General features: G+C 39.9%; 1 protein-coding gene across 1 annotated transcript in view; it reads left to right on the top strand.

Moving 5' to 3' along the window:
• Nucleotides 1-1,429: 1,429 nt before the first annotated feature.
• The window catches only part of LOC127635233 (contactin-associated protein-like 2), a 472,530-nt gene continuing 448,054 nt past the window's right edge, over nucleotides 1,430-25,905 (top strand). Inside the window, 1 exon segment of the mRNA XM_052115124.1 lies at nucleotides 1,430-1,860. Within this exon segment, the coding sequence (XP_051971084.1) occupies nucleotides 1,773-1,860 (88 nt within the window). The 5' untranslated portion in view covers nucleotides 1,430-1,772.

Here is a 25,905-nt window from a genome sequence, read left to right as displayed (position 1 = left end):
TAAAATGTAGATTGCATGTGTATGTGAATTTTACTTTTATAATTTTTTTTACTATCAGTGCAAACCATATATGGACATATATTTTATATATGTGTTTTGCAAATTGCATATATTGTCATATTCAAATTTCTATATGGGTGAAGTTATTTTTGAGAAAAGATTAAATATGTTTTGTTCACAGATGTCACATGGTTTGCAATTTTCTTATCTCTGCAATGATATTTATACATTTAAGTGTGGCTTCCGAGTCTAAACACTGTATTCCATTAATGAATAAAGAAAAGAAAGAAGAGGCAATCAGAAATTCTGACAGATACACCTGTGAAACAGGCACTTGAAGCGGAAGCAAAGAAGAGGACCATTAAAAAAAGTGTAAAAAAAAGAATAACACTGCTATCTGGAAAGGAGCAAACGAGCAAAAGGCCCAAGCCCAATGATCAAGGGGATTCTGAAACGTCAGATGAGGAGAATTTCTGCATTGTATGCATAGAACTCTTTGCAAACTCGAGGCCAAAAGTAATGTGGGTCAAGTGTGTAAACTGTCAGTTCTTTGCCCACAAAGCCTGCACTCCAGGGGCAGCATCTACATTTGCCACAATTGTGACAGTGATTGAACCTGTGACACATGAACATTCAGGAATACAGTCCACACACACACACACACACACACACACACACACACACACACACACACACACACACACACACACACACACACACACACACACACACACACACACACACACACACACACACACACACACAAACACACAAAGAAATAATTTTTTAGATAATGTTAAGTTTTTAACTTTTTTGTTCACTTTAAATTGTTCAGATTATTCAAAACAATGTCTTCTTTATTCTTCAATAAAGTTCTTGTATAAATTGTATAGTGTGGATCTTATTCAGCAAATTACCTCACATTGTTACAACTCACCCCAGTTGTGGGGCAGGTTGTATCAACGGAACTCTTTGTATTTGACACTAACTCACATAATATATGATTGTGTACTAGATGTCCAAGTGAGTTATATTTGTTGAAGACAGATATGGGTAGTATGTATCAAAATTTGAGAGACCTAGCACAAACAACCACTGAGTTGCTGACGCTCAAACAAAAGGTGTTACTTTCATCCCCGGTCTCCCCTACTTCATCATCTTGTATGACCACCACCGTAATTTGGGTGTAGTCCATGTCCAAAATTTTTCCAATTACACGAACTCCTCCAGAAATGCCATTAAAAAGAAAGTCTCATAAAAATAGTTATCTATTCTCTGCTGCCCATGAGAAGGCGCTCAAAGCTATGGCCCTTGTCCCGCGAGGGTTGCTCCACTGTTTGGTGGAATGTACCAATGCAAAGGAGAGGGGTTTCTGTATTTATATGGACAAGGCTCCGGGACAAGCGTGCGCTGTGTGTAGTAACTTCAGCACCTGGACAGCGACCTCCGCGAAACAAGCATCAGATGGTGCTGCACACAGCGCTTCGCGCATCGATCTACGCTACAACATGGCTTGAAATACTGCGTTAAAGTGCTCCTCTGAAATCTTTTTTTTTTTTGTTTAAATATCTTTCCGTTGCGTTGAAATATATTATCACTATAGCACCTCCGAGAAGCGTTTGTTAGTGCGGCGTCTTCCTCACCTACAGGCTTTGCTCTGTGGAACTGCTCATCCTGACAGTGCAGCGCTCACAGGCTGTGGCACGAGGAGGAAAAGTATCTGTCTCGGCGCGCGCATCTCAGCTCAAATCTCAGCAGCGCAGTACGCGAAGATGCAGCGACACGCCAGGACCGGGTTGAAGCTCTTGATGTGGATTTTTAGTCACCTCAGCATCTCTCAGGCAGCTTCTTCATCATCCCGTAAGTTCAATCGTATACACCACCTCGTATTATGTGCCTCATTTGCAGTGTTAGGGCAATGGGAGATATGGCACAAGACCTGGCACGCTGGTGTGCATGAGTGAATAAGTCGGGCTGCATTTACTCCATCAGAGCTATAACCATTGTAGTTGTAATTTCTTTCAATCACCTTGCATTCTTTTCAGGATGGAGGTTTTGTGTCGATTGCATTCCATTCAAGACTGACCGTGGTAGACAAGGACCAACAATCATTTTTTAACCCTTGACAAGAGGATGGCACCGATCTCGGTGGCTTTCATGGCATTTTAACCCAAACATAAGACTTTTAACAATTCTAAGCATTTTAGATAAGTTAAAGCATCAGCATTTAAGCGATAGTTTTCTTTTTCTTTTTCTAACAAGTCTGGTGGAATATCTAGTGCTTTGGAAGTTTTAAGTTGGAATGATGGAAGTTTGTGTTTTTAGAACAGCCGGTATCAGGATGTTTGTGGCCGTTCACACCGAACGCGTCCTTGCGCTAAAAAACAAACTAAACAAAAAAACTATCAAAACATTAAAAAAGCTAGACGCCGCACCACGAATATAGAGGAATGCAAGTGTCTCGAGACACGCTTTTAACAGTTGAAGTTCTTTTTAACGTCGAAAAACGCGGCGTTCCTCCTCGAGACGCGGGAGAAAAAGAAAACAAAAAAACAGCGTGACACGCTACGGTAAAAGATGTACGTCTACCGCATAGAAAAACAATTGATTAACGCGTTCAGTGTGAACGGCCCCTCAAGACAGAGCTAAAAGTGAGCTGTTGGATTCTCTGTCGAACTGACCTGAAAAATGACGCTTTACACTGACTGTCAAAATCCGGCGTCTGTTTAACTCTTTACTAGGTTACTATTTGTCAAATGGACAGATGTCCCATGTCTATAGGGTTATATTATCTGCAGAAGAGATTTGCTGTTACAGCTTACAGCAGTGAAAAATGACTCTCTGTGTTGATCGCCTCAGGAGTGTGGCGCCAACTTAAGGTCTAGTTGACATAAAACGCAATAATTCACGGTAAATTGCTTAAAAAGCATGGCAACATTTCATTATGGCGTTCATTTATAATTTAACAAACATGACTATATAACCTAATGATTATACACCCTTTGGTCATTAGTTAAATTACATTAAGATTTATTGAAAAAAAAAAGTTAGTTATTATAAAATATTGACTTAATTTTAATACTTTTTTTATTTAATAATTGTATTCAGGCAATTTTCTCTGGTTCATTATTATATTTATATTTAAAAATTATAAATTATTTATGAATTATAAATATATTTTACTCCTTTTTTCTTTACAGTTATATTTCAGAAAGCGTTTTTCTTTTTTTTTTTTTTAAGATAAATTGTAATATATTTTTGTTTTTGGAAACCATATGATGTGAAAATGGGCAAGGATTTCTTTAGCACACCCAACCTGCTTAATGTTCCTATATTATTTAATTATGTATCTAATTGCCTTGCAGAGAGTTAGCGTTGGTAAAATCAATAGCATAAAGGAGAAATTGGTTCTTCTTAGAAATAATTGGATGGTAGTTCTTGTAATATAAAATCCATGTTTGTGCTGTATCAACACCAAAAGCACCACATAATCAGCAAGTTTTCAACCATGAGAAATTATGAACGTGTAATTTCAGCAATATTGATTATAAAACACACTTCATAAATGCTGCTTCAAACAGGCAAGTACTTGAGCAGGTAGCCAGGAATAATTGGATTAAGACCCAAGAATAGTCATTCATTTAATGGTCAAATATTATATGCAGCCAAGACTGAACTCTAATTAAACTGAACTCAAATGAAATTAAAAGCAAAAAGTGCCAAACAATGATTAATCATTAGATAATTTACATATAAGCATTTTAAAGAAATGTCTTTCCTGTTCTGTGACAATATGTGGGAGAGAAACTAAGCCGTTAGTTCAGTGAATTCTTCTTATGACAGATGGATGGACCTTTGAGGTAAAGTTTTAAAATGTTAATTAAGCTGCAGTGGTCTGTTAGTCGAGACTGCTGGATCATTTGATGTAAACATCAACTCCCTACGAGTTCTCAGGAGTAAATAGATTGATATGTATTATACACTGGCTGCTGAGACCCAAAGTAAGATAGAGCTCTTTTGTTGTTCATTTAATTGACTCTTGAGCAATCTTTACACTGCCAAGGTGGCACAGAAGCTGCATTTAAACTGGCATTTTGATGCATTTACACAGACTGTTTAATGCTGCTCAGGGCAGGCATAAATGCATTTACACAGAAATTGCATACATAATATGAGATTAATGTTTTAAATATAACATTTTAAATATAGAAAATGAAATGAATAAATATAACATTTTGAATATAGAAATATGAAATGAATATCAAATATAAGATCAATAATGACAAAAAAAAGTTTAAGGCTGCTCTGAGGTGGGTTAGAGCCCACCTAGGGCTTAAATTTAAACTGACTTTTATGCTGCATTGTGTCTTTACACAGAAATTTAAGCAGGCACAGATCAGCATACATGTGGCTGTTTAAAGATACCTTTAATATAGATATTAGAATATATATTTTCAGTACAAAGGTTCATAAGCACAACCATTTGAATCACAATTAATCTGGACAATGGATAACATTGTAGTAATTAAATGTTTTCTCATCCAACACACACAGCCAGCGAGGCTCACCATCATATCTGGGGCTCTCCGTAGTAGGCATAGAGAGGCAAAGTGACAGCTCACTGACCTGATCAGGAGAAAAGTTATTTAATGGAATGTGAAGATGCCTCTGTGGATGTTCTTCACATGAGACTCATTCTGCCAAGGGTTTAGAATTTACATTGTAAAAAGTGAAAGTGTGCAGTTGTTACCTTAAGGAGTTATTACTGTCTGAGGTAGGTTGATTTGGTCCTTATAAGATTTTTGACTTAAATAAAACATGTTGCCACATGAAGCACCTCTTCTAGGGTATCTGAATTTTGTACAGCATAGACAATTGAGGCAGGATATGAAAATTGTGTTAGACAAGGAATGTCTATTTAGGCATGCAGTCTTTTCACAGTTTTATTCATTGAGATTCTCTTTCGGTATATTTCTGGAGGCAAGTTTAAAACCACATTTACAGATGTCATCCCACTGTATTTTAGCACTACACTGCTGTTCTATCATTAAGAAGCAGCTACTTAGAACGGAGGGCTTGCAAAAGCAGAGCAATTAAGACTTAGACAATTACTGTGCAATACAATGCTTTCAAAACATTGAAATTAAACCCACTCGTCTGGTACAGTTCCTTAGTTGCACACCCTATGGGAAGACAAGACTGCTGCCTCAGGAAGTAATGCTCGGTCACTCAAGTTCAAGCCAATTTGCTTGTCATTACAAAACACAGAAGAAAGAACAAGTCTGTTCATGTTCAAGGCTCCATGTGAAAGAAACTTTATCACAATATGAGTTACTCTGTAAATTAAAAGTATGTAATCTCAAAAACAACTGTAATGTCAAATTTAATGATAACATTTTTTAAATTTTTAAAAACTTCTTTTTTTTTTTGGTTTGCCATTCCTATTCCACAACTTTTCCATGGAAAAAGCAAATGAATGCAGAAGTCTGTGCTTGTCCCTGAAAGATTAATTCACTTCATGTCTGTAAGTAAATGAAGTATTAAGCAATGACGGGATATAATCACAGCATTTGTCTTTGCAGAGGCACAGATATTCTCAATAGTTTGTAATTAGTTTTTTGTTGCAGAATGACTGATTTGAAATTGGTTTGTTATCAAAGGCAAAAAGCTATAGCCAAGCAGTTTGTCTTATATTAACCAAGTTAAGTTTACACAAGGCCGTAAGGTCAAACTGACCCTTTTATATTCTCTCTAAGTCATTTCTAGTTTTATGCTGACATTTTGATATTAAGCAATTCAGTCTTTGTGATTTTCAAGAGCTTTGGATATAGGCCAGTTACAACAATTGATGTTCCAAGAGAATGAACAGAAACGATGCGCATAGATGAGATGAGATGGAACCAGTTTACTGAAGAGTCAATGCAAGACATTAATTAGTTCTCCATGATTAATATCCCCCAACGAAACGCCACTGTGTTATGTCATCGATTCTGAACCTCCTACCTTTCTCTCTGTATCTCCCATTGCTCTCCCTTGTCAGTAACATGCTGCTATCAGCTGCATCCGACTGTGGCATTCAATTATGCTGATTATAGTATATGTTTTGTTCCATACCTGATAAATGGCGAGCAGAAAATCACAGTTCCATCAACATGTTGATAAATAATTTGTTTTGTATTTTTGTTGGGTATTTCATGCTAACAGCATCCAGCTCACTGCTTTAATCATTTTGCATATTTTTTTAAATCTGTGAAGGAGTTAGCTTCAATGTAACGTTCTCTTTCTCTAGAACCACATATCATTTTTGAGTGTTTGACAGGTGAAAAGTATTTCCTTTGCCAGACCTGAGCTGTGTCTGATCGACTAAGAGCGAAGACAGAAACTACTTCTTCCCAGCCTAAGATACTTTGAATGACACACACAAACACAAAAACAAACACAAACAATTCTTGTTCTTCTACCTTTTCTGCTCTCTGTCTGTCATGCTTTATCTCTTTCTCTCTGTCAGACATGCTCTCTTATATAGACACATATGCTATTTTTCTCTCTCTCACCCACACACTTCTATACCCACAAATATACAAGTATTCAAACACACACACATACAATTTCTCTCCCTTTTCTGCAGGCAGGGGAGAGGCTGTTATGACTGTAGGCTCTAGACACAGTAGTAAGCTTTTCATCTGATAGCACAGTGGCTGCTGTGCTCTGAGTGCTCTTGCGCTTGTCTCTTAAAGCAGACTAGAAATAAAGGGAAAGCACTCTCCACTGGCATTGACACACCATTATACTGTATACACAGTACACAGGGTTAGGTGGGTTACTTTTAAAATGTATTCCACTACAGATTACAGAATACATGGCGTAACATGGAATTTGTATCAAATTACATTAGATTAATGAAGGTCAGTAACATATTCTAAATACTTTGGATTACGTATTCAGCACTGGTAGATTTTTTCAGTTGTTCCGACTATAAAAACTCTGCCAGTACAGTTAGACAAAATACACATGTTAAAAATAAATTCACTTAAAAACCTAAATATCTTATGCATTGTTGTTTCTAAAACAAGATTAAGTAAATTGATCTTGTTTTAAGGATTTTTAGATATTTTTTACAAAAACAAACAATAAAAAATCATCAATAATTTTTGCCCTAACATGCCTAATAGTCTTATTAGAGAGAAAAAATATATAATCTAACGTGGATTTTGTTGATAAACAAAATAAGATCTTGCCTGGTATCAGGTGCATGTAAAAGGACTAGAAATAGCATTTTAGCTTAGCATAAAGCTAAATGTTCACATGACAATTTACACAAGGTTTATTTATCTTTCTGCTGCTCCAATTTTACTATTCTGTCTGCTCGTATGAATGTAACACATCTTAAGTACTGTACATTTTTCACCGCTATTCAAACACTTTTTGGATTGAATCATTAATATGGATAAATGTTTTCCAACTGAATATACTTAATATTAAATGGAACAAATAACAATAAAATGCAAGTAATCTCTTCAGTAATCAAAATATTTTTTGAATGTAACTGTATTCTGATTACCAACTATTTAAATTGTAACTGAGATGGAATACAGTTACTAATATTTTGTTTTTAAAATACGTAATCCTGTTACATGTATTTTGTTACTCCCCAACCTTGAGAGTACATTAAAGTAAACGCCCCAGTGTAGTCAACATTTATTTTAACCAAATGCACTATTAATCCAGTATGAATGTTTTGGGGTGTTTGCGTCTGATTTTAGATCTTTGAGGCTTGAACTGCTCGGTCAGGGTGTTCAAGTTCAAGATGCTAACTGTCAAGATGGTCGTGTCTCAGATCCAACATTACGATTGGCTGATCACGATCGATCTCATGGATGCATATTTCCATATTGGAATTCTGCCACAGCACAGGAAGTTCCTGAGATTCGCTTTCGGGGATGAAGCCTTCCAGTATCGGGTTCTTCCCGATACTGGAAGGCTTAGCCCTATCACCCCGCACATTCACGAAAATGAATGGATGCAGCACTGGATCCTTCGTGACTCCGGGGCATCCGCATTCTGAATTACATAGACGACTGGCTGATCTTAGCACAGCTCCAAGGACTGGCAGTTCAGCACAGGGATATTGTCTTAGCTCATCTGGTTTCTCCAGGTCTGAGACTCAACGTCAAAGAGCATTCTCTCTCCCACCCGGGGAATCACCTATCTGTGGGTTATATGGAATTCGATCACGATGCGGGCACAGTTGTCTCCCGCTCGTATCACATCCATTCAGAACACCCTGAGCAAACTCAGGCTAGGTCAAGGTTGCACTGTTCACCAGTATCAACAAATACTAGGTCTCATAGCGTCTGCGTCCACGGTGATCCCTTTGGGCCTGCTCCATACGAGACCATTTCAGCTGTGGCTAAAAGCCAGGGGATTTCATCCAAGGGCCAGTCCCCTACGACTAATAAGGGTTACGCGCCGCGTGCTTCGTTCCCTTTCTATGTGGTTCAGACCCCGGTTTCTTACCTTGGGTCCCACTCTAGGTGCGTCTCGTCGCAGCAGGCTGCTAACGACAGACGCCTCCCTGGGTAGTGGTCTTAAGTGGTCGTCCAGCTCAAGGGGATGGGAGGGTCGTCAGCTCGGTTGTCACAGTAACTATCTCGAGTTGATGGTGGTATTTCTGGCCCTGAAATACTTCCTCCAGAGGCTACCGTGTCTTGGTGCGGGTGGGCAATACAGCGGTAGTCTCTTACATAAACCATCAAGGAGGTCCATGTTCACGTCAGCTAAAAATTCTGGCACGTCGGATTCTCCTCAGGGCCCAGGGCAAGCCCCGTCACTCAGGGCAGTTTATATCCCTGGATGCCCTTATGTGGGAGCAGATTTACTGTCCAGACAGAAAATACCGACAGGTGAGTGGAAGCTCCACCCCTAGGTATTGGAACAAATCTGGGTGAGATTTTACAGGGTAGAAGAGGACTTCTTCATCTCTATGAACAGCGCAATGTCTCCTCTACTTCTCCTTGAGTCCTTGAGCCCCCCCCCTGGGTTTGGACGTGATGGCGCATACATGACCCTGAATGCGTCTGTATGCATTTTTCCCTGTTTCTCTGCTCCCAGGAGTCTTGGCCAGAGTTCGCCAGCAAGGGTCTATCTTACTGATAGCGCCGCGCTGGCCGAACAGGGAATGGTTCTCGGAGCTAATATCTCTCCTCGACGGCTCGCCTTGGGCGATTCCGGACAGGAGGGACCTTCTGTTTCAGGCGCAGGGGACGATATTTAATCCCCGGCCGGAATTGTGGAAACTTCATGTTTGGCCCCTGACGGGTACCAACTGAGGGACACAGGACTGTCACCTGAAGTTATCGAGACCATTCTTAGTGCTAGGGCACCAGAAGAATCTACACCAATAAATGGGGTGTCTTCGAAAAGTGGTGCAGTTCACATGGTGCAGATCTAGTTAACTGCCAAATTGTTTCAGTTCTGGACTTTCTGCAGGAAAAACTGTCAGCAGGCATATGCCCCGCTACTCTCAGGGTTTATATGGCTGCCATTTTGGCTTGCCACACCTTGATGGATGGGGTGCCTTTGGGGAGGCATCCTCTACTCCCTCGCTTCATTCGCGGAGCCATGCGACTGAGGCCTCCTGTTAGGACCAGAACTCCTTCATGGGACTTAGAAATAGTCCTGGAGGGTCTGGTTGAGACCCCCTTTTGAACCTCTAGAGTCAGTGTCTGACAGACTTCTGACTCTCAAGATGGTCTTTCTTATGGCGATTACCTCTCTTGAGAGGATTGGGGATCTACAGGCTCTGTCTGTTTTGCCGGCCTGTTTAGAATTTTCTCCAGGTATGGCCAAAGCTGTTCTGCATCCTCATCCTGACTACCTTCCTAAGGTGCCTTTTTTGACACTATGTCCTGTCACTCTGGAAGACATCTGCTCCCCGCTGTTTTTAACACCGGAGCAGGAAAGACTTCACAGACTCTGCCCAGTCCGTGCCCTTCAGACTTATGTCCACTGCACTAGCCAGTGGCATAAGTCAGGGCAATTATTTGTCTGCTATGGGGGCCGCAACAGGGTGGCGGCCGCTACCAAGCAGACTATGTCACATTGGCTGAGGGATGCTAATGCCCTGGCCTATGACGCGCAGGTCAAGCTTTGCCAGTAGGTGTCAGGGCTCACTCCACCAGAGGGGTCGCCTCCTCTAAAGCCTTGGCTAGAGGGGTCCTTCTGCAGCAGGTTTGTGATGCGGCAGGCTGGTCCTCTCCGCACACATTCATCAGATTTTATAGTTTGGATGTTCATGCTACTCCGGGCTCTTACTTGAGTCGACATCTCAAGCTCATGCCTGAACAAGTTTGTGACGCGGCAGGCTGGTCCTCTTCGCGCACATTCATCAGTTTTTATGGCAGGCTCATGCCTTAACAAGTTAGTGATGCGGCAGGCTGGTCCTCACCACACACGTTCATCGAACTTTATGGGTTAGATGTTTTTGCTACTCCGGGCTCTTACATCCTTCTCAAGGTCTCATGAGCTTGAGTCGACATCTCAAGCTCATGTCTGAGACCTCTCGCATTCTTGTGAGCACACTTCACAACCGTAGGGGTCCGGACAGCCCCAGTGCGGCGGCATGGGTATTGCGTTCCCAAAAGCGCATAGCAAAGCGCAGCATCATAGTGAATCTTTTTGTAAAGGGAACGTCTCAGGTTACATGTGTAACCCTTTTTCCCTGAAAAAACGGAACGAGATGCTGCGCTTCTTTGCCGCACTGGGACGTCCCAGGACTGCTCTTGAGAAAAAGATCTGACGACACGCTGGTGACGCCTCTATTTATAGCCTGGCCAAGGGTGCATCTAATGATCTCACCAGCCGAGGCTATAAATTCCGATCAACGTTCATTGACGTGTTACACACATATTCACAGCTGGTCACAATGCAGCATTGTTCCCAAAAGCGCTTAGCAAAGCGCAGCATCTCATTCCGCTTTTTTCAGGGAACAAGGGTTACACATGTAACCCGCGACGTTTCCCATACAGTGACATAACTCACTTTCTAACCACCATAGTATGATGCATCATTGGAAAAATTAACTAGCTAAAATCCATAGTAGTCGCAAATTCATGGTACAAACCACATTGGTTTCCCTCTATATCAGACATTGGGGTTATCACATGCACTTGAGCACATATTCACATGCACATGCACATTCTTCAAAATGGCACTTTTGTGTTAACATAAACACATAAAAGCTTAGTTCTCCAACAGAAACCATGTGTGATAAACCGCTTTCTCTTAATACACTTTAATCCCTTCTTTAATGCCTGTTAACATAGTCAGAATGTTGGCAGAATGAAAAATAGAATGATAGATATAAAAGCCTCAGCAAAGTCAAATGATGTCCACACTGCCTTGTGACAGATCCAAAGTCTGTTTCACACTATTATGAGTCACTGGTGAAACATCTACTTGCAAAATGTTTTATTTCATCAGAAAACATAACAACTTTTCATTGTCCGTCAATGAGAAACAAGCTTTTTGCCGGCATACTGGTGTAGTTATGGCATCTACCATCAGGGGCGGTGCCAGAAGTGATGCTTTGCCACCCTACTCGGACCCCGCTTGCAACCTGGAGATGTTGCGCAACGGCTTAACCTGTTAGTCTCGTGCGTGGTCCATAACAACATTCCGCCCGTGTCTGGCAGGTCACAGCATTCCGCCTCATTAGACAACCTGGAATACGTAGACCGGAATACTTCAAACCCACAGGCAGGCCAGGGCAATAGAGCAGGGCCATGCTGTGTTGTGCTCTTGTGCTGTCTGACTATTATTTCTGCAGGATTTATTCTACCACAGGAATGCATGTCAAATCCAGCACAGAAAGATGAGCCTGTTTCATTCTGCATTCACCATAAACATCCACTGCAGCATTTCCACTAGGGTTTCATGGCCCACTCTCTAAAAATGACCTTGGATTACTGTGGTCAGAAATGTTGATGATGGAAATTGGTACAAATCTCAGGGAGAGAAGGATGTTTGAATCTATGTGAGTGTGTTTAGGAAACAGTATGCAAGGGAGGGAGAGACTGTCTTGAATAGTAGCCTCTATAGTGTGGAAGTTGTCATGCTGTGGCTGTTTTGTGTTCAGGAAACACGCTACTTTACCTCTGGGAAATATGCAGCCTAATTTCCGCAATCATAATCTGAGTGTTCAGCAGGAGATTATCCATATCATTGTGTCGGCACATCCTGCCAAGCTCTGTATTGCATTGAAACTGCAACATTTAAAATATCGTCAAGCTTCAGACACCTAAAGCCTGAATTAAACCATCTTTCTCTGGTTATTCCCTCTGTGGGCATATGATTAGCCATTATTTGCATTTCTTCTCTTTTATTATTATACCCATGATATTTAACAATACATGAGCTTTAGGGAAAACCTGAAATTTAAGAATAAATTAGTAAACTTTTGAGAACATTAAAACTTTTTATTTTCAACATCCAGATTTTTAGCTCTCAGGGCACATCATTCACTACTTTGGAAATGTCTTCCCTAAGCTTTCACTTTGTGAACTTTAAAAAAAAAAAATTATCCCCTTTTCTCACAATTTGGAATGCCCAATTCCCACTACTTAGTAGGTCACAATTTAAAATTCAGGTTTAAAAAAAAGTTTTAAAGAATGCTCATCTATGCTCGTGAGAAAGCGAGATCTAATTGGATAAAAAATGAAAAATTCCTCTTATCACATCTTATTTGTAATTTAATTTTTATCAAAGGCATACATTCATTCTTGGGGGCACGTCCAATTCACACAGCTTTTTAAAAATGTCTGGATGTGTCAAGTATCCAGACCAATGACAGGATACAATTGATGGCAGATAATTCTGCTTCTCTAAATATTTTATTGGAATTAGTTTTAATCAATTCCCTTAGATAAATCCTCACAATCCTGTAAATTTAAGTTGCTCTGTTCTTGCTCTCTGATCTTGGCTTGCCCTTTCATGGTCTGCATCTGTTCTTCATCTCGCTCAGTAATAAATATCAAACATCTGATGAACGGCACACAAGTTCTTCTTTCTTGTCTTAGTGATTTCTCCTCAGGCTCATGAATTAATCTATGGGATAATTACTAATGCACTACGCCATGCAGCTCTGTGACCCTAACAATCCCTTGTATTAATGCCAGTGCTGTGATAGAACAGCGGTTTCCAAGTGTTTTTTTTTTTATAAACCAAGATTGTATCTGTACAACAGTGGATATACAGTAGGCCAGAGGTGGCCAAATCTGTACTCAATTAAATGTAAAAAACTAAAGTAGAAGTAAAAGTACTAACATAAATAATTACTTGAGTAAGAATAAGAAAGTATCCAATTAAAAGAGTACTGAAGTAGTGAGTAACTCGTTACTATCACTAATGAGATAATGGACGTTAACACCCCTACATTCCATTACATAATACACATTTAACATGTATTACAGAATTATTATTATTCATGGCAATTCTGTCATCATTCACCATCCTTTTGTTCCAAACCCGTATGATTTGCTTTGTTCCATGCAACACAATAAGGAGATTTTAGACACTATTTAATTTCAGTGTTTTAATGTTTTTTTCTCTCCATATTTTGAAAGTGAATGGTGACTATGACTGTCAGCCTCTAACATTCTGTCTAACATCTTTTGTACTCCACATAATACAGAAGGTCACTGGTTTGGAACAACATGAAGGTTGGAAAATTTGACAGAATATTAAATTATGGCTAAGCTATAACTTTAAAGGGATAGTTCACCCCAAAATTAATATTCTCTAATCATTTACTCACCTTCATGCCATCCCAGATCTGTATGACTTCCTTTCTTCTGCAGAACACAAATTATGATTTTAGGAGAATATTTCAAGTGAATGGGTACCAAAATTGTAATGCTCCAAAAAGCACATAAATGAATCATAAAAGTAATCCATCCGACTCCAGTAGTTAAATCTATACCTTCAGAAGTGATATGATAGGTGTGGGTGAGAAACAGATTAATATTTAAGTCCTTTTTTGCTAGAAGTTCTTCTCCCTGCCCAGCAGGGGGCAGTATACAGAGAAGAATGTGAATCACTAAAAACACAAGAAGAATAATGTGAAAGGTGTGGATGACAAAAAGATCACTTTCACATTGCTTCTGGAGATATTGATTTAACCACTGGAGTTTTATGGATCATTTTATGCTGACTTATGTGATTTTTGTTTTAGCTTTAAAATGTTGGCTCCCATTAATTTGCATTTTATGGACCAAAAGAGCAGATCAATTCTTCTAAAAATCTTCATTTGTGTTCTGCAGCTGAAAGAAAGTCATATACATCTGTGATGGTATGAGTAAATTATAAGATCATTTTCATTTTTGGGTGAACTATCCCTTTAAAGGTTCTTGTCAGATCTGGATGAATTTGTCGATAAGAAGAGGGGTTTGGAAATGTTTCTAGTAATTATTACGGTGAAAATGTGAGCATGAGTGTGCGAGAGAGAGAGACGCCAGTTTACTGCTTCCTTCACTCCTGCAACGTTTCATTTCATGCTGAATGTATTAAATGACTCTTTGTCAAATCATTAATTGATTAAAATGTGTTTACTCTTTATATTAATGATTTGACAAAGAGTCATTTAATACATTCAGCATGAAATGAAACGTTGCAGGAGTGAAGGAAGCAGTAAACTGGCGTCTCTCTCTATAATAAAAATATATTATTTAATAAGAATAACAAGTAAGGCTCAAATATTTAAAAAGTTCATATGGGACATTCTTTCTGCGCCAGCCCCAGAGCTCCAACGCTCGGTGTATACGTCAGCGTTCGAATTCACGCACTCATTTCATTCACTCACTGCTGACATATTGTGCACTAACTGCCATTCACTATATAGGAAATAGTGAATGAGTGAACTGTTTCGGACACAGCCACTCTCTTCACCATGCGATCACCTCGCGTCCGCACATTGCTCACATCGCTCACATGCAAGCCCTGCGTCTGCTGTTTGTGCATGTTATAGGTCTGCAAAGTTACAAAGCACAAAGTCCATGCAAAAGGGAGTTATTCTCTCGCACAGACAACACTGCTCATGAGCTAAAAGAAACGGCTGGATTGTAGTCCAGCCATTTCTTTCGTAATGTCTCTAATTCACTATGTAACACATTCGCATAATACCCGCCTAAGGGCTACTTTGTCCTGCCCTCAAACAAACATAGATATAGCAGAGGCCAGAATGATTTGGGTTAGTGTTGTCGCCTTTTCAAGAAGATGCGGTGTTCTTCATTGCGAAAACATAACCTCTTTGCTTGGACTTCCAAAGGCAGATGAATTGAAGAATCAGAGTTTAAAATTTATTTAAATGTTTTAGTAATACAACCACAAACGATGCTGGATTTTCAAGACAGTTACTCCTGAAAGATGGTGCAGTTCCCACTTTGTTCAGGATCACAACCTGTAAGTATGCTTGATTATTTGTGGATTTATCTGCTAACAAGATTTCAAATGCAGAGTTTTGTGTTGTAGCTACGGTGTACTGTACACCGAGTGCACAGCTGTAGGCCTCTGCTAACCTGCTAGCTAATGTTATTGTGTTGAAATAGTTTTTCTAATCAGCTGTGGGCCCACTTTTACGTACAATTGTGTAGAATTATGAAGATTGTTTGTCGTTCTTACTATCATGAATATGCATCAAGTGTGGAGATGGATTTATTTTTACAAATGGTAATTTTACATCTGTAATCCATGGTAGTGCTCGGCTAACTTGCTATGTAATGTTATTGTTTTAGTAAAGGTTTACTATTCAGCTGTGTGCTGGCTTTTACCTAAAACTGTGTAACAAAGTGGTCGATCTCATAAGTCTTATATAATTATATAATTACATGCTCTAATGTTACGGCTGCTATCCACAGTAGTCCACGGATAACTTGCTCACTAACCGGGAGTAAGCCTCTGTTCTCCATTCATATCTCTGGAAAAACTGCTACACCCATTCCAGCAAAAGATGACTAACTTAGATGCACTACGTGTCTTGTACTCGAAGCTTTGTCAGGTTCACAATAATCAACAGAGTACTTGTACGAAAGCTACAAATTAAAACTTACCACTGTGAAAAATCCTGCACAAGTCTTGCTTGAGAAGGTGGTTTGGGTCGATCAGCTTGTTGTTCCATACGTTCATTATCTTGTACGCCAAAAACTGACGTCATTGTTACCATAGTTACGATAGTGTTTACAGCTGTTAAGGAAGCCTGAAACTCAGTCATGGTAGGGAGCATTATATTTCTGACACACGCCCTACGCGGTTGACAAATCACAACAGATTAGGCCAATTAGCTGACCAATCAGAGCAGACTGGGCTTTAAAGAAACAGGAGTTAAATCAGAGCGTTTGAGCCAGAGGATAAAAATAGGTTTAGAAGAAATGTACAGTATGAGAAAAATGTTTTTTTTATTTTTTACATTATAGACCCCCAAATAAAATCATGAACCTGTAAATAGTATGGGCTCTTTAAGAGTATGGCTCCTTTTTTTTTTTTTTTCCCCCTTTGCCTCTAATGTGAGTCTCAGTATTCTCCCCTCTTGCATGCTGAACGTCAATGGGCCTTTTCCGTAGCCACCTCTGAGCTAGAAATTATTATGTTCCTGTGGATGTCAGCTGCAAATGGCCCTTTGTGGAAAAAAAACAACAGGTTACAAGACTCGAAGGAGAATTTGCATTCTTTAAAATGTTGTTTGTACACAGCCTTTTTTGTAACAACGTATCACTCACAGTATTTCTAAAGCAGTGGTCCTCTGGGTCACAGGTCTGTTTTGATAGTGTTGTGGATAGCAGCGAAAATTTTTGAAAAATATGTGAAAGCAAATAATAAAATTTGTGAAAGCAAATAATAAAATGCCAATAACAATATAATCTAATGAACTGCGAAAATAACAAAATAAATAGGCTCACCGACCGTAAAAAGGAAGAGAAAATGCTTCCCATATCTTTTGTTGTTGATGTCAGAGGTTGTGTCCATTTAAGTTGTTTAGAGTTTTGGTGCAAATTCATGTCACTTGGTAAAATGGCTAATATTGATTCAATATTTGGCAAAGTACTGGTTCCATTTGTACCACATTTCTGATCTATCTTAAAAAAAAAAAAAAAATATATATATATATATATATATATATATATATATATATATATATATATATATATATATATGTATATATATATATATATGTATATATATATATATATATATATATATATATATATATATATATATATATATATATATGTATATATATTTACAAAAATTCCCATTCATTTGATTTCATGTTGAGAATTTTCATTATTGTTAGGCCTACGTAGTTCGTAGTAACATTTTATTTTTAGGAATTTTTGCTAATTTTGTATAATAAACAACTTTGTTGCTCTGTTGGAACAACACTTAATGTCAAATATGTAAAAACTAGGTTCTGATGCAAAGTCAAGTGAGAACCACTGGTTTAAAGTGGTTTTAAGCTGGGCACATTTGTAATGGTCCAAATCTGAGCTTGATTGTTTTATTTATTTGGTATCATTATGCACACCAGAGTGAGCGACACTTGCGCCTCAATTCAACACCTGAATATGTCCAGGAGAAGGCAACCATATCTGATACTCACAAACAATATTTTTTTGAGGACACAGTTGGCTACACACTCACTCACACAAGTATATAAAAGGCACTTCACCGCTTCTGTGTCCCACCACATTCCTCTGCCACTCATGGTGCACATGTGTGTTTGTTTTTGGAGTGGTGGTGACATAGTGGGCTAAAGCACATAACTGGTAATCAGAAGGTTGCTGGTTCGATCCCCCACAGCCACCACAATTGTGTCCTTGAGCAAGTCACTTAACTCCAGGTTGCTCCGGGGGGATTGTCCCTGTAATAAGTGCACTGTAAGTCGCTTTGTATAAAAGCATCTGCCAAATGTATAAATGTAAATGTAAAGGTTTTTGTTCCACTGATGATGTCGTCATGCATAAATCTGCAAAAAACAAAACAAAAAAACATGCGCAGTCATTTAATTTCAGTTTAAAGTGTGGACCTGATTGCTGGCTACTACACCACAGTTCCATTGCAACCGAGCTCAAACCACCTCCTACAGGTAGTCTTGGGTTCAGTACTACGGTTCTCTCCCAGGTCCACAAACCACTTTCACATTCCAATTTACATGCAAACTGTGCTCTGCTTCAGATTAAACTGCCAGTCTGAAAGGCCCCTAAAAAGCAATAGCTGTAAGCATCATCCTACGACTGCATGTGGGGTTGGTTTTGGCAAATTAAACAATGGTGTGGGCTTTGCTGAACAAACTAGAATTAGTTAGGTAATCAAATCACTCAACTGAATCTTGGTTTTTAGACCCCGTTTCATTAGCTCTCACAGTCATCATATATTGTAGAAATATAGTTATCATGGCTACAGTACATAAACAGATGGACATGTAGTGAATTTTTACAGGCCACTACTATACCTCAGTTGAAAGCTTGTCTGAGAGCCACTTATGGCTTTATATCGTTTACTGAGGTGGCTAGTGGGGTAGCTGGCCATTAGCTTGTGTAGTAATTTGCTAAGTAAACAGCACTCCCTTGCTTGTCTCTCTCATGGGGGCCACAATTATAAAAGAGCTGTTTGACTTGTGTATGCTTGTTGATGTGTCCCTAGCGAGTGGCCTGCTTGGTCAGTGCAGGGTATTTTTAGAGAAGTGTGCGTTAGCGAACAACATGTGCAAGCCGTAATGGGAGATGGAGAGGCACTTAGTGGACTACTAAAGGGCCATGTGTTGCATATAGTCTGACAGAGAGTGTATGTGTGGGGGTTGTACTCAACTGTGGACCATTATTGCATTGCACAGTAGCTCTATTGGTGCATGGCTGATTCTGCTAACCTGCCTAAATCGGCATTTAGCAAGCATGGTGTTTGTTTACAAGTGCCAGCAGCATCCCATTTTAGACCCTGATAACAAACACTACAGCTCAAGATTATAGTAAATATGTGTAGTTTGAATTCAGCAAGATGTTAAGTGTCCACTGAGTATTCTGATGATTATTACCATGTAATCCTTAAGTGTTGCAAGGTGTTGGCTTCGTGGCTTGGTGTTGTGGAGAAGTGAAAAATCCTAACTTTTCAGACATGAAAAATTATGGAAGGTCTACTGATGAGGTGTTTTACATATGCACATTAAATTCCTACATCTAGGTCAGAGGTATCAAATACACAGTCTGAAAGCTGAATACAGCCCGTGGAAAAGATTTGACAAAAAAATAAATAGCTTAAAATTTTTTTCCAAATGCCACATATTATAAATGACTGTGGATGATAGAATTGTCCTTTAAAGCCTGATTTCATGAAAATTACATGACTGTTCATTACACATATGTGTGGTGCTAAAAATGATCTCCCAAATAGATGAGGTTTTAAGGTTAATGCTTAATCAACAAAACATACGTCCCTTATTTGAACTTTAAATCTAAACCCAGCCAACAATGTCATTTTGCAGTGTTTCTATGACACTTTTGGCCCATGTGTTGACTTTTCAGGACTTGTACCTCAATCCTTAGCATCGCAAGGGCAATGCTCTCTCAAGATTGTAAATGCTTGTTCAAGCTTGTAAATGTAGCTGGTTATGTAATGCAAACCTTAAAATGTTTCATCTAACAAATTCTGGACTATAGTTTACATATTTAGATGTTATACGATAGCATTGTTTGAGAGACAGAGTGAAAAGTAAGTGTTTATGAAAAGAATAATTGATGTCTGACCATCTGATTATATGTGCATTATTTTTAAATAATTAAATGGGCCTGAGTCAATTATTCCGCTTATACCACGGTTACCACACCTTAATACATAGTTCAGGGTTTTATCTCAAGATATTTTCTGGTTTTCGTCCCCTAAAACACTCTTGTGAGTGGAACTAATTTCTTCCGCCATGCATTCAGTCTTGCTTTGATACAGTCCGAGCCTTCGTTTCTATTTTGATAACTTCACTTTAGAACTAGCAATGGAGGATTGCGAAGTTTGTGCTGCGTTACTCAAGGACTTATTGTAGTAATAAGTTAGTGCGTTTGTACATGTGTTTGTGAGTTTGTGTGTGAGTTTGTTTTTGAGGGATCGAAAGAGAGAAACTCAGAAACTGAGATTTCTTCTGGGATTACCTTTTTTATTGCAGCTCTCATCAGAAGTAACATCACTTCAAAATCACCAAGATATAAGTTTGAGCACTTCTCAGCAGCAACGAGTGTCATCATATTTCAGTTGTAAACCTTTCACAGTTGTAAACTGTTTTCAACCCCATTGAGATGCAGGTTGATGGCTCTTTTTTCGCTCACGAGTAAGTGTGTACGTAATACGTATAAAGTCATTGTGTCCACGTGTGCGAGAGCTTAAGAGAGGGGGAGCGCGAGGGTGTTTCCAACAAATATTTCAGATAATATAGAAACTGTTGTACTGATCAAGTGTATCTAGCTTTGATACAGCTCAAGCCTTAGGTGCTAGTTCAAAAACATCACTTTAGAACTAGTAACAGAGGATGCTCTGCTTTTTGGCATTGGAGTAAAAATTTACTGCGTGTGTGTGTGTGTGTGTGTGTGAGAGAGAGAGCAAGAGAAAGAGAGAAACTGAGAGAGATTGCCTGTGTTTAAAGTGGCTCTCGTCAGGAATAACATTGCTTCAAGTTACCAAAGTGTGAGTTTAAGTCTCAGCAGCAGCTAGTGTTGCCATTATTGTACAGCTTTTCCATTGCTAAACAACAATTTATGATCCCAGTGAGTCGGGGGTTGCACTGACTTTGCTCCCGAGAGAGTTTGTGTGAGAGCGAAATAGAGGGGGAGCCAACTGTGATTTCCACTATAGCTATGTGAGGCTTATTAAGGCGAAGTAAATTGAAACATTAAAAGTTGCACATATTAAAAGGTATTTCGGATAATATAAACTGTTGTATTGATCAAGTCACGGGGTGTGGGTCTGTTTTTTGGTTGTGACTTGAGTCTCAATGTGTGTATGTATGTGTGTGTGTATGTATGTGTGTGAGCGTGTGTATGAGACAAGGGAGTGTGAGGGCTATTTTAAACCGAAATTCAAATAAATGTAGTATATTTTAGACATCATAACCTATTTACTTTAATCAATGTCCTTGTTTTAATGGGTTATTTTGAAGTGAAATGGAACCGTTATGCTATCAAGACCTGGACCTATTTCATAGCTGTGCGTTTACTTTACTGTCAACTAATCACAATCAAGCATTCAATAGACCCGTGGTATAAGAACTGATCATTTATAAGATATGCCATTTTGTACAATTTGTTATTAAAGTCATTGTTGTTGTATCTTTAATGTTAATTCCATCAGGAAAGTGTGGCTCAACATACAACAAGTGACATAAAAATTATTTTACAAATATTTAGGATTTGTAACATAATTGTATGAGACCAAGTTGGTCCCACAGCAACCCAGTTCACTTTCCCTGTTTGTGCGAATCACTCATGGTAATTATGATAACATGGACTGGTAGAAGGAGAAAGGGTTAATAAATACAGTAAGTGAAAATGTTTTCAAGTTTCCACTAGATGGGTCCTACATTAATAATGATTCAAAGCTGTCAGATTTGGACTGAAATGCATGGCTGTAATTTAACAAGGTTCTTTTTTAGGCATAACTTTGTGTTAATGTTCAGTTTTAGATGGCTTATTACAGCTAAAATTGTCCATCCAAGTGCATTGTGAGTTTTGTTTAACTAATATTCCCCAATTACTAATTGTGCATGTTTATCAATCCATTTATGCAATCCAAAGGCCAAAAAGTCCCTTTTGTTTTACCCAAATATTGGTTATTAAAGCTGCATAAAGTTGATTCTGGACTTTTCAATATGTGTTTTGCATGCACACTGGTCAAGGTTCTCTTTAAAGAATAGTTCACCCAAAAATGAAATTTCTCTCATCATTTACACCATCCCAGATTTGTATGGCCTTTTTTCTCTGCTGAATACAAATGAAAGTTTTATGAAGAATATAAACGCTGTAGGTCCACACAATACAAGTGAATGGTGACCAGACATTTGATGGTCCAAAACGCACATAAAGGCAGCATAAAAGTAATCCATATGACTCCAGTGGTTAAATCTATATCTTCAGTAGTGATCTGGTAGATATGGTTAAGAAACAGATCAATATTTAAGTAATTTTTACCTTAAATCTACTTTCACACAACTCTTCTATGGATGTTTTTTTTTTTTGCATGTTCACATTCTTCGTGCATGTCAAACCTTCTGGGCAGGGAGGAGAAAGAAAAAGTGGAGGGATAAAGCAAAGGAAAAGAGTAAGTCGTATTTGCACATTAGGTGACGATATGCCCGAATACTGCAAAGAATATAAACTAAAGAAGAACTCTCATGAATGTGCATAGGAGGGGTTTGTGAAAGTATATCTAAAGTTAAAAAGGACATAATATTCATCTGTTTCTCACCCACACCTATCATATCACTTCTGAAGATATGAATTAAACCACTGGATTTGTATGGATTATTTTTATGCTGCCTCTATATGCTTTTCAGACCTTCAAAGTTCAGGCCACCATCCACCTGCATTGTATGGACCCACACAGATGAGATATTCTACAAAACAATCTTCATTTGTTTTCTGAAGAAGAAAGTCATAAACATCTTTTGGGTGAGAAAATTATGAGACAATTTTCATTTTTGGGCAAACTATCTGTTTAACACTCTACCATCTTGGTAGAGTTAAAAAGAACCTAGGCTCTTCCAGCCATCGCACAGGTTTAACCAGCCACAGGACCAAGTTCAAAGAGTCCTACATTATTATTCAGATACATCACTACCTAATCCAGCAGGAGCCACAGGGGAATATCTGCCCCTTCTCTAGCAAATAACAATAAATTAACACACTTAACTTGGGTATATATGTGGACCCCCTGTGTGGATCTGTCTCACATGCAGCTTGTTAGATATTATGTATTGCTGATCTTTTTCATGGTAGAGCAACAAGACTCCAATGAAAATTGTAATTTACTTTGATTTATGTATATCAAACTACACCTTTTCTAGTCTGTAATGTACATTAGATTTGTATACATTCATACATTTCAGCATGACTCTGAGATTGGGGAAAACGTCTGTCAATCATATACTTTCTTGCCAGCAGGGAAAACAGGTTGAAACTTTGTCCCATTTTCTGACTTTCCAGTTGTTAAAATAACCTTAAACTTCTTATTATGCACACCCTGGTTATGATACAATATCACACAAACATTTTAAGTTGCTCTGAATCTCAAGGTGACACTGTGTGTTGTTTAGTCCTTACTTGTTTAAAGAGTCTTAATAATCTGTGATTAAATTTCAAGGATAAGGCTATACCAAAGTAAATTTACTAATGTTAGTTTCAGCTCATGTCCAAAGAGAGAGAGAGTGTTTGTACTGAACTGATAAGACAGAAGGTGTAGTTTAAATAGTGAGGTCAATGCTGTAATTAATAAGTAACTTGCAATGGAAGGTAATACAATTAAAATGTCCCCCTTTGAACTATGGATTTGGTAACTAATAATGAATATTTCTTTCAGGCAAAAATTAATCAAGCCCCTTATCCAATTATATTTGAAGCTCTGTCATTTCAATCTGTTTTATGCCTGAGGCCTTCCTCCTTAATTATATTTGGTTATATTACCTACAGGTAAATCTTATAAAAATGTATCCAAACTGCCAGAAGTTCAACTACATACAGCACACACACACACACACACACACACACACACACACACACACACACACACACGTAATATTATTAAGTTTTTATTAATCTTAGTTAATGTCAATTTCAGCATTTTCAAATTCATTTTTAAAATCAACAGTTGTATTTGTTAACATTTGTTTATGCACTATGAACTAACATGAACGAACAATGAACAACTGTATTTTTATTAACTATATATTGTATAGAAATATTTCAAAATATATTGTTAATAGTTTGTTCATGATACCTAATATAAAGTGTTACCATATCGTTTGGTTACGTATGTAAACTCCGTTCCCCGAGGGAGGGAACGACACGTTGTGTCGGAGAAGCGACACTAGGGGTCTCTCTTGAGCGCCGATATTCACCTCTGACCTATTGAAAAGGGCCAATGAGAGTTGTCAGTCAGTATTTGCATACCCCGCCCCCGCATTCGGGTATTTAAGCGGGGCAAATACGGAAGTTTAGTCAGGATTTTTCTGAGGAGCCGGAAATGGTCCGGCCACAACAGTGGCTCGGTTCAGCAACATGGCGGAGGAAAGACACAACGTGTCGTTCCCTCCCTCGGGGAACGGAGGTTACATACGTAACCAAACGTTCCCCTTCTGTCGCTCTCTCCATGTTGTGTCGGAGAAGCGACACTAGGGGACCCATTCCAATCTTGCCATGCGCTGAACCGTGTACGTGAACCGCCGATACAGAGGCGGGCAGGGATTTCATCCAGTGCCGCGCATCATCTGTACCTGGCTGCACGTACCCTTCCCCAATGCCCCATAAGAACATCGGAATCCTTCTAGTTACCCTGGGAGGGGAACAAGGCGATGTTTGCCAACATGGGAACGGGCCAGCCTGGCTGGGCCTCATTTCTCTCTATGTTTCTCGCATAGAGCAATAACGGCCGGGGCCCTTACACGCATATAGGGAAGGGGGTCTTACCCAGACCCTGCGGAGACCACACCTGCCCTTTTTCTTGGGGAGGAAAAGTGGTAGACACGTCACACGGCCGTCTTAGGGCTCGTGTGGAAAGTATGGTGCGGTGGTAGATCCAGCCTCGAAAGGGGGGAGTTGCTACAGCACGGCAACCGGGGCAGCTGTAACTGCCTAAGGGAGACACGAGGGTCCGCTCGTAAGGGGACAGAACCGTGGAATTACACACAGGGGGAGTCCGAGCAGGAGGCCTTACCTGTGGAGCACCTATACCAGTACAGGGTAGCCATCAGGGTACCCGCAGTGGCTTGGGTCGGTGAGTTCCTCCGCTGAACTGCGGACCCGGAGGGCTGGGGAGGAATCGACCAGGGTCCCGACTCGGAGTGGGGCGCCCTGGGAAGAAGGCACACTACTTTATCTTGACGTCAGGAAAAGAGCGCTGGGCGCAAGCGATCCACCCGGCCGGTCAGTCTACGTGTTACCGAGTTCTACGGGCTCGGACCTGACAAAACACGAGATGCAACCGACTCAATGCGGAGGTTGTAAAACCTCGCGAAGGTGTTGGGTGTTGCCCAACCCGCGGCTCTACAGATGTCTGCTAGGGAGGTGCCCTTGGCCCGTGCCCACGAGGACGCAACACCCCTTGTTGAGTGAGCTCGGACCCGCAAGGGTAGGGGCACGGCCTGGGTGTGATAAGCCAGTGTGATGGCGTCGACAACCCAGTGGGCGAGCCTCTGTTTGGAGACGGCATTCCCTTTCTGCCGTCCCCCAAAGCAGACAAAGAGCTGCTCAGAGCGTCTGGTGCTCTGTGTGCGGTTCAGGTAAATGCGCAGGGCGCGCACTGGACATAGCAACGAAAGGGCTGGGTCTGCCTCCTCCCTGGGCAGCGCTTGAAGGTTCACTACCTGATCTCGGAAGGGTGTGTTAGGAATCTTGGGCACATAGCCCGGTCGCGGTCTTAGGATCACAGACGTATCTGCCGGACCGAACTCCAGGCAAGTGTCGCTGACAGAGAATGCTTGCAGGTCCCCGACCCTCTTGATAGAGGCGAGCGCGATCAGCAGGGCCGTCTTAAGAGAGAGGGCCCTGAGTCAAATTGATTCAAGCGGCTCGAAGGGAGGTCTCTGGAGTCCTGCCAAGACTACCGAGAGATCCCAGGAGGGAACTAGGCCTGGCCGGGAGGGATTCAACCTCCGGGTGCCTCTCA

Source organism: Xyrauchen texanus, chromosome 42 (genome assembly GCF_025860055.1).
Source record: "Xyrauchen texanus isolate HMW12.3.18 chromosome 42, RBS_HiC_50CHRs, whole genome shotgun sequence".
NCBI classification, from domain to species: Eukaryota; Metazoa; Chordata; class Actinopteri; order Cypriniformes; family Catostomidae; genus Xyrauchen; species Xyrauchen texanus.
This window is presented reverse-complemented; position numbering and strand designations above follow the sequence as displayed.